Below are 12,484 nucleotides of genomic sequence, written 5' to 3'. Positions count from 1 at the left end.
ACGAAAAGTGTTGGTTCCGGGGGTCCGGCGCCCCCCCCTGGTTCCCGGGGCGTCTGACTGCTCTGCTTCCTACGCTTCTTTCTGAGTATGTCTGGACTGACCCCCCCCCCGCCACTATGTATGCCTGCCTCTGTCTCCGAACACATCTGGACGGGCGCAGCATCCCGGGTTGGTACTCTGCGGTGCTCCCAGACAGAGCAGCCAGACGCCGTCTGTCTGGGCGCTCATGGAGAACAATACACACAGCGGGGAGAGATACTCGCTTACACAGACACAGCTAACAGAACCACTGTGTCTGTCTGTGTGTCTTTGACCGTCAGTGAGACAGACGCACTCATTGTTGTTTGCACGGAGAAGGGCATTTGTTGAGCTGTCCACCTTGAGCTGGGGGAGGCCGGGCGACGGACCTGTTGTTCACTCCGATACCGTCACTCTAGTGGGAACTCAGCGAGTGTTTGTTTGAATTGAAAATAACGTAATGTAATCAAACGCTACTCGTCGGTTCACAGCATGAAAGCCAATCAGAAAAGTAAATTGTCGAAGACAGCGCTGTCTCTGTGGTTTGATTCGTCCTGCGGACATGATGTTGGATCTTGGGCCACTTTGCATAACGCTGTTCTTCTTGAAACATACATTATACTGTGTTAACATTCCTCAAGATGGGGCGCTACCATCTCGGACCCTGTACCCTTACAGAAGGCCCCCTCTACCTCGACTGGTCGATATTCATGATGAGTTTGCTTTCACAACAGTGGCACGAGCCCTGGTTCATTGAGACAGCAGGGAAGGTCATTATGGGTTGTCAGAGTATCCAAACAGAGGCCCTTGCTCATCAGCATAGCGCACCACTCCTGGCTGGGCATCGTATGATTAGGAGGTTGATCCAGTGGAATTACTCAGAGACAGTGATCTCATCCGTCTCACAGGGACCAACAGGCTCACTGTTCTGGCTCCCGTTTGGCTATGTGTTCATTGTCTTACGAAAAAACTCAGCTTGTTGTTGGCTGACAGAAACGTACAAGGTAATCGGGGAACATACGATAACGAACGCGAAAGAACGATTAGAGGGAATGTTATTGCCGGTTTTGGTGCAAATGATTCACGGTTTATTCACCTGGCTAAAGACCTCAAAGAGGAGATTTTGGAGAATGCTGCAGCTGTACCGGTAGCTGAAACGAAAACTATGTTTCCCATTAAACCTGTAAAGTATTCTATTTTTTGCTGTTATAAAAAAATAATTGTTTGTGGTTTTGTAGAATGGGACAGTGTTTGTGTTTAAGCGTGTGTGTGTGTGTGTGTGTGTGTGTGTGTGTGTGTGTGTGTGTGTGTGTGTGTGTGTGTGTGTGTGTGTGTGTGTGTGTGTGTGTGTGTGTGAGAGAATGAGCGAGAGGGATTGAATGTGTGTGTCCCTGTGCGTGAAGTCTTTTTGCTTCTATGTTTGACCTCGCCACTGGCATACGGGTGAGGACTTGCAACTAACTCACACACACACACACACACACACACACACACACACACACACACACACACACACACACACACACACACACACACACACACACACACACACACACACACACACACACACACACACACACACACACTTCTTGTAAGTCCCACCATCTGGGAATAAAGTTTACAAAACTATAGGAAACATTAAATAATCCCCAACGTGTTATCATCACAGCATATAATAAACATCTTAGACACTGCGTATTTAAATGCAACTGTTTTTTAAAATGGATCCCGGATGTGTTGGACTCTTACAGAGCTACCTGCTTCTCCATCTTCATCATCAGGCCCTTCTGATCAACATTTACACCCTTGTGCCGAGTAAAGACCACAGTCCAATCAGGATGTGCGGACACACCAAAAGGTTTCCTGTATTTTTGAGTGATCTTCTAAATTAATTGTGTTTTCAATTAAAAAAATAAAGGCATTGGCACAACAATAAATGCTGGGATTTTAGAGTTAGTTACTTTATTGCTATTAAGGCAGAGTTGTGTTCACATGTATAAATAGTCCTATAACTTCAACTTTCTTTGAATGGATAAAATTGCAAAAGCAATTAAGGTCTTTGCATGAAAGCCTTAGTCATAGTCACAAAGTTAATATAACGAAAAGTTTTAAATCCAATAAACATTTCAGGCTTATCTCCTGTGTGCAATGGATCGCGTGCATATTAGAGGGAGGGGGGCGAGAAAGCCCCCTACCGGGATGACGGCCTAATGGTGACCCCTCGGACACATTTGGGTTCAGCTTTTCGCACCTTAGTCTTTTTTTGTTTGTTTCCGAAACACAGGTCTCCGTTTTGACTCAATGGTGGTCGTTGATGGTCTAAAGTTTAAACCATACCAAGCAATGTTTAACATCGTAATGATATGTTTATTTATAACAAATAAAAAACATTTTAAACGAATAAAGAAAGTAAATAACTAGCGTTAGTGTGCGTGTGTATGCGGGATCCTTCTTAAAAGGCCAGGCTGACGGCACTAATCTGAGTTCCCCTGTGGGTCATGGGCCGCGTTCCGAAAAGTTGCAAAAAGTCGCTCGCGTAAAAAGGTGCACTGTTTTAATTCCCAAATCTAATCACTTAATCTGTATGACGTGCACCAATAGTGTTTTGGCCTCCAGCCAACAACATCCTAATGTGCCAGGGTCCTGAATAACATCACTGGTGTAATTTATGTATCTATATTTTACAAATGCAATATATAGAGGGGCGTCCCTAAGAACGAATTGGAACAGCAAAAATATATGTTAATACATAGCAGGCTTACGTTGTATAGGTGGCCCACATAGAACATGAAATAGAAAACGTGCCTATAATAAAGTGAATGCCTTTGCATAGCTTTGATCTGAATTTCGAGCACCACAAAACGGGGCAGAAAGGTAACTAATGCACCCTTAAAAGCATCTGAACAAGGTTACAAGTGGTCAAATGTGTTTTTACAACTTATTCGGCACGACTGGCGAATTGGCTAGCCTAAAGCCACAATACGCTGCATCGTGCAAAAAATGTGCAGGTATACTTTGACTGCAGGCTTAATTCTGATGTATGGCTCCATTTAATGAAGCTATTATCACGCCCTCGCTTTATGTCGTGCCTAAAGCACAAGCAGAAACCTCCCGTCTCTCCCTCGCACACCTGCGGTCAAATCAACCGACTTGCACACAGTGGATCTGGTGGGTCTGGGGTTCTGTCGTACTAAATCTGCATGAATTCTCCTGGGTTGTCCACAGTTTTCCTCTTTAAGTCTACACATAGTTATTTATTTGATCGAATCTTGATTTATCGAATCGAATTATGTTTTGCTCGGAGATCCTCTACCAGGCGTGTCTTTTATGAAGATCGATGTGCCAATGCAAGACTAGAATGTCTGTGATAAACGAACGGATGCCATTACCCTACTCATTCAAATCACTCTGGTCATCTTTATTTCTCAAGGGAAGTGGTTTTGCTGTTTAACTTTTATTTATGTTATAATCCCCAAACTACTATTGTCACCATGATAATACTATACTACTAATAATAATAACATTGATCACTTGACGCAAACGCAGGCGTTACACGCAGCTCGGTGTAAAAGCTCATTCAGTAAATTATTTGTTGGTATTATTATTATTATTATTAAGATTATTATTATTATTGTAGAAGTAGGTATTGATCATCATTATAAATCTTGAAACCAACATAATTAAAACAACAATAATTATAGGTAGGCCTACTATTGGCCTATTAGGCCTCCTACTACTACTACGACCAATACTAATACTAACCTACTCTCTTACCAATATTCCAAATATTAGGAATACTAATAATGATATTAATAATAATAATTTATAATCCATCAAATAAACATTGTGCTTAAAGGGCTAGCCTATATGAACGGTCATTGCATGACTACTCATAAGCGTCCCGAGTCGGAGGCTGCTGGAACGGCTGAAATGTCAACGAAAGCAGATTTCGTGGAAAGCATGTTATATCCTAAGATCTAATTTCTCCCATTATACAGCTCTGTATGGCCTCCAGGTCAGAGGTCAGCAAAGCAGCGACGCGGAGGGATATAAATGTATGGATTTAGCTGTAATGATTCTCGACGAACTGAATATTAAAGGAAGAGAGACGCAGGCCGGGATTTAGTCATTTAAAAAACATAGGTGTAGCACATGGCTATCAGCATTGCTATAGTGTTTAAAAGTGCAGGCCTGCATCTGCTATTGATATGTATTTTAGGTGAAGTAAAGGGTTAACTTATTTCGTTTGGCTACTTGATTGGACAGGATTGGCCCTACTTCATTTCCCCCGAAATATTTCCTTTCAATACATCCTCAATCCCGAGTTGAATCCACCCGAGCTCCCCTATATTAAAATGCAGTGGTACTGTCCAGACCTCTGAACGTGGTGTATAATTCAGTAACGGTTTGTCTTCCCGTGTTGCACGTTTCGTCCGCGCGCTGTTCCAAAATGACGTGCAAAAAGGGTTTCCGTTCTCCTTCTAGATCAGTGAAGCAATCGGCTCACAGACAGTCGATTTGTGATTCTGAAAAATACATTAAAAAAACATCCCCTCGATCCAAACGTGTTCATGTATAATAGAGAGGCAAACAAAAGGCAGGAAACGGGCAAATGGACACAGTGAGGCCTCGATAGGGCCTAGTCTTGTGAACGAGCATGATGTTTATTGGCTGTTTAAAAGTATGGATCTATAAATAATTGCATACCATAAAACAAACAAGAAAGAACCCCAATAATAGTTGAAGACACATTATATATCTTGGAAAAAGTTTTTAAAAAGAAGTAAGCATTCTCGTATTAGGCCTACCTGGGTTTCAGACAGATTCAGCTGCCTCGCGAGCTCGGTTCTTTCGCGCCCCACCACGTACTGACACCGCTGGAACTCGAGCTCGAGCCGGTACAGCTGCTCCGCCGTGAAGGAGGTCCGCGTGCGCTTCGGCCGGTCCAGGTCGAGCCCCTTGGGCAGAACGATCTCCCGGATGGTGCCTTTAGCATCTGTTCACAACGACACAAACACAACAAATAGGTTCACGTCGAGTTTGAACGATGGGACAGTGTGCAACGAATTCTTGTAATATCAATGTAATGCAATGATAATTACACATCACTCGAATATAATTATAAGAAAATAACTTTCCATGAAGCTAACAATTGTATTCTGTTGTATCTTTCTGTGGTTTCGTTGAGTGATGTGGCCTCTAGTGTGTTTCTCCGTGTGTTTAACAGTAACCGGCAATAGGTGATCCTCAGGAGTCAGGCCTCTAGGCACGGGAAACAGGGAACCGGTTGAGAGGCTGCAGGCCATCTTTAAAGCTTCGTCCGCGCTGGGAGCTACTTTCTCACGTGACACCAGATTCCACAGCTGCATTCACCAATATTATGGTTGGGCTTTTTAAAATATTATACTGTTACTTCCTACTAAAGAGGCAGGCGCATTTCATTAAATAATTTCAAATTTGCTAATAATATTTTCTAATTTAACTTCCTACAGGCCACCAGACAGCCTGTATAGGCAAAAATAAAAAATATGTATCGTCCGAGCCTCGGTGACTGACGTAGCCTATAAATGATGAGTAGCATCGAAGCTAAAATGTCTCGGACCCCGGACCTATGTAGGTCACTGATCTGAATTTTGCTAACTGCTAGCGCTCATGCACGTCAGAATAGTGAATAATGAAGCCAAAGGCGGTTAGTAGCATGCGTTTATTGTTCGTATTGTGTATTGTAGGCTACATTGCAAATTGTATGTTGTAGTTTTTATGTGTGTTGGATTTGATTGTATTAAAAGTCTTTAAAACAAGTATAGCCCAATGTATTGGGATTTGTTTGAATGAACATTTAAGGATATTTCCTTCGACAACCCAAGTTTCTGGAATTGATTTAAATAGAGGAAGTATCAAAGTGTAGGCTTATCAAACATGTCGTGAACAACAATCGATGAACCCCTTGTAAAGTTAATAAATGTAGGCCTTTATCTGCAAATATACATAAATATAATCAGCCTTAAAACAAGGCTATTTAAGGCCTAAAGTAAGCATAATAATGTGGTAAATGTTATAGCCTACCTACAATTTACAACAAATAGGCCTACGAGTAAAAACAATGTTTATTAAATCTGGTAAATATAAGCAGGACCGTCAATTGCAATAATAATTTTTAAAAGCACTTAATAAGAAGCCGTAGTCCGATGCATGATCAATATGTTTATATTTGTCTTATGGATGTGCATGTGTGTGTGTGTGTGTGTGTGTGTGTGTGTGTGTGTGTGTGTGTGTGTGTGTGTGTGTGTGTGTGTGTGTGTGTGTGTGTGTGTGTGTGTGTTTGTGAGAGAGAGGATATATATAGGCTATATTTTTATATATAATATATCCTATATGTATAGGCTAAATATATATTTATGATTAAAGATCCCTGGGGCAGCGGCCTAAATACGGATCCAACCAGTAGGAAACCTCAGCAATTAAAGCGGAACATCGGCTGTTCGCAGACGCGGTGACCCTTCGTTGACCCCTCCACGCAACGCAGAGTGCATCCAGTCGTCGGGATGAAAAACAAACAGTGACGTGAGGCTGTGCGCTGCAGCGCAGGCAACTAGAAAAGCCAGCGACTATTATTATCACGTCCACGCTTTCTCTTTTTTCTCTGGAGCAGGTCTCGTGCGCGAGTGGATTTACACAAAAGCACAACAGGCCGATGGCTAAGGCCTATAGATACATGTCATTCTGCGAAGAAAATTGCGGCGTAAATTGTTTATATTCCTCCATCATTTTCTAACTGTACGACCAAATCTGTGCTACAAATTATTTCTCAATAGAAGACAATTACCATTTGGGTTTGTCAATAATTATAATGCCCCGCATAGGTTATAGGCTACCATTTATTACTAAGGTTGACTGTTCCCTAACAAACATGTCGCCCATCCCTACGCAAAATCTCATGGATTTTTCGATGAGAAAACAAATTTGACAGCAGTCTTCGGGCCAAACAGCTATTTTAATGAATACATATAAATGTCGTGTTAATTCCACATTTCAACTGGAAGCCAACTGTTTGATAAATATATATAGATAATTATAAGCAATAATGACTCCCTTTAAGATCGATTTTTAAGCATAGGGCAGGCTACCAAATAAAGATCTACAGATTTCTACAATTGCCACAGGTCTATCTTAAAAGCGAATAAAATGTTATTTCATGGCAGGATATTTGTATACACTGATGGGTGAATTATTTACTCCTACCCTATTGAAAAATAGGTCACTCTGGGCCTGCAGGCCTGCTCAGCGAGATAAATAACAGCAATTATTATAATAGCCGCAAAGTATTTTAATTAAAAAATAATCTTGTTTAAGCTCTGAGTGGTACGCCTTATTTACATTTATTTTTATTTCGAAGCAATTTCTGTTGTGGCTCAATTTCTAAGCCGAGGCCGATATTTATGAGGGTAGGCTATATGTCACATTTGAATATGGACTATCTCAAACAATTGACAAGCTTGTCAATTGTTAAGAGAAAATACTGAATAACGTCTTTGCATTTATTTATATGATCAAATACCTATTCGTGTTATAATAAAGTAATAACATGCAAACATAGACCTACTACTCATTATTATTAGGTAGGCTATTATTATTATTACCATTAGCCTATTATTATTACTATTATTATGTAGGCTTACATTTTCTGTTTCAAGTTATTACTATGGCGTAGTAAAAAGTAAAACGACTAATAAAAGCAGCAGAAGCCTACAGACCACAACAACCAACCACTACGTTGCTCAACAGTGGTATTTCACAGCCGATCCGAAAGCTTTGACGACACATTTTGTGGCTCAACCATCATCTATTATTGCCGGACTTCCCCTCGCGCTATCCCGGTATTTACATCCGCAGTTCCCCACCATCACTTAAACACTCGCAACCCAACGACCACTCACCCCTTACGAGAATCCGGCGACAGTAATCGGGGTCCACCCCTAAAAGTTTGTCGTGGCCGTCCTCGCTGGAGGACGTGGGCGTGGAGGAGGACGTGCCCGGGGTGTCCGTGGTGGTGCTACTGCTGTGCGCTGGAGACTTGCTCCCGATCTCTGCGCGGCACTTGGAGTCCATCATGCGTTCCGCGAGCGACGAGTTGGAGCCGCAGTGGTGCCCCCTCTCCTCGGCCATGGCGTCCCCCATCCTCGTTGCCTGGTCGAACATCAGAGCGAGCGGTGGGCTTGTCTCCTTCTTCTTCTGCCAAACTGTGAGCGAGAGGAGTCTTCTGGGGGGGGGGGGGGGGGCTTTTTTTTGTTTGTAGGTTTGTTGTTGTTGTTGTAGTGGGGGTGTTTCGCGTCTAGGCCTTACTAACCCAGAGAGATATCACGCAATTCCTCCGCCAGGTCCAACTTACTACAGGGGCCACGGTGTGTCTTGCATGATGCTGCGGTCCCCAAACGCCTGCCCCCCCCCCCCCCAACCCAAGACAGGTGGGCAGATGAGGTGGGGTGAGAGGTGTTTCGTGGGAGAGTGGGAGGGGTGGGTGGCTGAGGTGATGACGAGTCCGTAGTAGTCGACCCTCCTCGGGTTTATTGGATCAAGGAGCTGAGCCAGGAGGAATGCATGGTACCACAAGATAGGGGGGTAGCACGGGGACTGTGTGCAAGAGGAGGAGACGGGGCGGTGCTACAAACAGAGTTCACACACTAGCACGTAGATCGGACCAAGAATCGGTCACAGGTCACTGACAACAAACATCAAATAAACCCCAAAAAGGGGGGTACAAAAAAATTGTACAGTAACCTCACCAAGAAAAAACTTTCTCTGAGCCAAACTGCAGCCAGGCATCCCCCGATGACTTCCCCCCCTCCCACCCCTCAACTCGGATCGCGGTTGGGGATCCTCGGATCGGATCCTTGCATTGTTCTGCTGGCTCAGATGTGGTCTCGATTGCTCCCCCGGGTTGGTGTGTGGCGAGCAGGCTGCAGGAGCGGTGTGTGTATGTATGTGTGTGTGGGTGTGTGTGAGTATACGGAGACCAGTCAGGTGGGGCTAAACGGTCACGTCTCGTGCAGAAGATGGTCCTGTCATGACTCGTCAGTCGTATAATCACCACGTTCTCACACGATTCTCTCGCTGGTTTGTTTTGGAGGGGAGTGTGTGCGGCGCTCCAGTCCGCTGCAGACCGTGGATGTGCGGGTGTATTATTCCGAGTGGGACGGTGTAGTGTGTTCACTTTGCAAAAGGGTTGTAACCTTTCGCGTCACTTCCTGTCTAGGCAGTGCCCGTTGGTGATTGGCCGCGCGGCGCCGGGGCAGGTTTGGACCGGAGGATGAGTGGCACAGCAGCCTGAATAAGTCATGGAGATATGAGATGATTGTTCCATCATCGGACTCTTGTGTTTTAAAGCCATGGGTGTGGCAAGGATTCAAATGGCAGCTTGCGTTTTTACAAACGTAGATCTAATCATCCTAGAGTCCAGAATGAAAATAAACAGATTTGAGAAAATCACAGATTTAATATATCCATTATTATTTATTTATTCGTTTATTCAAATGATTATTATTTGTATACAATTTTTTTCTATCTTACGTTTTTTTTTTTTTTAAGATCTATATGGCCCTCCATTGGTTTTCATGCAGACATTACAGTGTGGCCATTTAAACTTAAAATAGTTAAAATAAAGATCAAAAGCCTTCAAACGTGACCTTACTCCAGGTAATGGCCTTGTTTCCACACGAGCGAATTCAGCCTGATTTCGTTGTTGATATTGTTTGCGTTTTGTTGGGGGACTGTGAGATAATTTCGGTGGCATGTAACGACAACAAACATAGTGGAGTTTTCCCCTTTCCATGAATGGCACACCGATTAAATTGCCTTTGGAGGCGCAGCGAAAAGCATTTTTCATCAGGATTATATAATTATAGTTTTTTCGCCGTGTGTGTTTTTCTGTCGTGGGCCGTAATTACTCCACACAGCCACGGGCCATTCCTCTCTCTCTCCAGATGAACTCATCTCTGAGAGGGCTGAATAGGAGCTGTCAATCACCACCTCCACTCAGCAGCAAGACAAGAGGGGACTGATTGCAGCTGTAACACACGCACACACAGGATCGCATACACACAGATGCACATAGACAAGCGCGTGCACAAACATATATTCGCACACGCATACACACACACACACACACACACACGCTCACACACACACACACACACACACACACACACACACACACACACACACATATTCGTACACACACACACACACACACACACACACGCACACACGCACACGCACACACACACTACACACTCACACACACACGCATGCAGAGGGCGCCGGCAGCTCTATTATTTTGCGGCCTCTCTACAACTTTGACACATTTGTCGCCACACGTTTAAGGATGCTGTCCTTTGACATTATTCATAAACATGTTTTCCTTTTTTTTTATCTTTAATAACAGAAAATAGAGGATAAATAGGGCTATATGATGAAAAATAAGATAATAAATACATCTCGGCCTAAGATTATGCGTTAGCAAGCAATAAGAAAAAAAACATAAATTCACGGACCGAATAAACAAATGTCTGGCTGATTGTCTTTCTGTCTGTCTGTCTGTCTGACTGTCCGTCTGACTGAATGAATGGATGTCGGCCGATAAATGGTTAGCTAAAGGAACTCGTATTGTTCGGACAACAACGATCATGCAGACGAGGCGGGACGGAACCGCGGGAAACATCGATGAGCGGACCACCGAGGGGACTCCTCCCGCGGCCCTCGTTCAGCCGCTCCCGCAGGCTGCGCGGTGCAGACCCGGCCTCGAGGAGACGGATCTGATCAATCAGATCAATCAGCAGAGATTACAGTAATCTGAAAGGTCAACGGCCGACCACTGGGGCACGCAGACTACACACACACACACACACACACACACACACACACACACAAATTCACACGTACACACATACACACAAGCTCGAGGCAAATCTGTCCAAGATTTTTTTAGATCCCCCATTCACCATCTCTGGCCTAGGCCTGTCCATGTATGGTCATGTATGGTCTGCGTATAGGTACTCGTGCAGTATGGAGGCCTGCACTTCGCGGGGGTCCCCATAGTTCCCCATAAAAACACACGCCGTTTTAAGATTGGACTTTTTTTTTTCAAATGATTGTGATATAGATAGATGCAGAGGGATAGATATGGACGTATATATAGAAAGATATACAGAGAGATAAATGCATATATATATATAATACAGAGAGAGAGAGAGAGAGAGAGAGAGAGAGAGAGAGAGCGATAGAGAGAGAGATTTTGAGATATGTAGATAGATAGATAGATAGATAGATAGATAAATATACAGAGAGAGAGAGAGACAGACAGACAGACAGACAGACAGATGGGGACACATATATAGACAGATTGATGCATTGATCAATTGATACAGTGATAGATAGATAGATAGAATGATGCAGGAAAATGGGGTTAAAAAGCGTTAAAATATCTCCCCATCAAGGCCATCAACAGAATAGCCCACGAAAAGATTATACTGCAATAATATGAATGCTAAAGATGTTAAAACACAATTGATTAGGCCTAGGCTGACATATGCCACATTAGTCCTTATCCTGAACGCACTACTACATTTTTCAAGGCATTTTCCCCCCTGAAATAATTACAAAAATAGCTTGTGTGACAACTACATCTATCTTAATGTGCAGCAAAGAGCCGACTATCTGATTCCGCATAAGGTTTCATTGATTGGCGCGCAATTTAGAATCTATGATGTAAAACAAAAAATGCAACATTCCATTAATTCAGTAGCATTCAAACTCAGATTCTGGGCATTGAAACCCGGCTATTGCTGACCCGATTAGGAGAGCTTGGTCTAGATCCTGCCCATATTGTTGGGCAGGATGATGTATAGGCCTTTTTACACTGCCAAGCTGGACACCCGCATGCAAGAATGAGCTCACGTCTGAGTAAAGGCTACAAACGAAATTAACTATTTACAAGTGCAAAAACTTCAACTTATTGTTCATTTTGCTGAGCACTTGTTTTTTATCCCGACAAGCCTCATAAGGAAAGTTCCTCTGCATCTCTCGTAGATCGTAGGCCTACCATCTTGCAAGGTATTTTTTAATGTGACTACATAACCTTCTCTCACATGATCAGCAGCTCGCGGATTTCACTTACACCGAAACAGCCTGCCCTGGCCATCATATCCCTTCTTTTCCGGGTAGGCTATACTAGGTTATTAACTTATCCTGGAAATGATAATAGTATATTAAACAAATCCCAGCACCACACCAAAAGGAGGCAGCAAATCAGAGCTAAACATATCTATCTGCTCATTTCCACATGGTAAGAGAGCAACACAAAACCGGTTTATAATATTTGGATGTTTTATTTTCTTTAAATCAAGCAGGTTACATTTCATTCGTTTTTACACAATCTGATATATGGAGGCATTTGCAAATATGCTCATAA

At 43.2% G+C, this 12,484-nt stretch overlaps 1 protein-coding gene across 1 annotated transcript; it reads right to left on the bottom strand.

The window, feature by feature from the left end:
* Positions 1–1,475: 1,475 nt before the first annotated feature.
* vax2 (ventral anterior homeobox 2) lies at positions 1,476–9,016 on the bottom strand. Its single transcript, XM_060035697.1, has 2 exons — positions 7,956–9,016; positions 1,476–5,014 (listed from the first exon to the last, which is right to left on the bottom strand). Exons 1-2 carry the CDS (start codon positions 8,215–8,217, stop codon positions 4,770–4,772), a joined length of 507 nt encoding a protein of 168 aa, XP_059891680.1. The 5' UTR covers positions 8,218–9,016; the 3' UTR covers positions 1,476–4,769.
* Between the last annotated feature and the right edge of the window lie 3,468 nt (positions 9,017–12,484).

The sequence above is a fragment of the Gadus macrocephalus genome, chromosome 17 (assembly GCF_031168955.1).
Source record: "Gadus macrocephalus chromosome 17, ASM3116895v1".
Lineage (NCBI taxonomy): Eukaryota > Metazoa > Chordata > Actinopteri > Gadiformes > Gadidae > Gadus > Gadus macrocephalus.
Note: the sequence above shows the minus strand (reverse complement) of the source record. Positions and strands in the feature narration are given on the sequence as shown.

Bases quoted from the DNA above. Each gene is read 5' to 3' on its own strand.
- vax2 (XM_060035697.1), bottom strand. From the start codon at position 8,217: ATGTTCGACCAGGCAACGAGGATGGGGGACGCCATGGCCGAGGAGAGG. The intron at 5,015-7,955 runs GTGAGTGGTCGT...CGTTGTGAACAG, and splicing joins TCGCCGGATTCTCGTAAGGG to ATGCTAAAGGCACCATCCGG.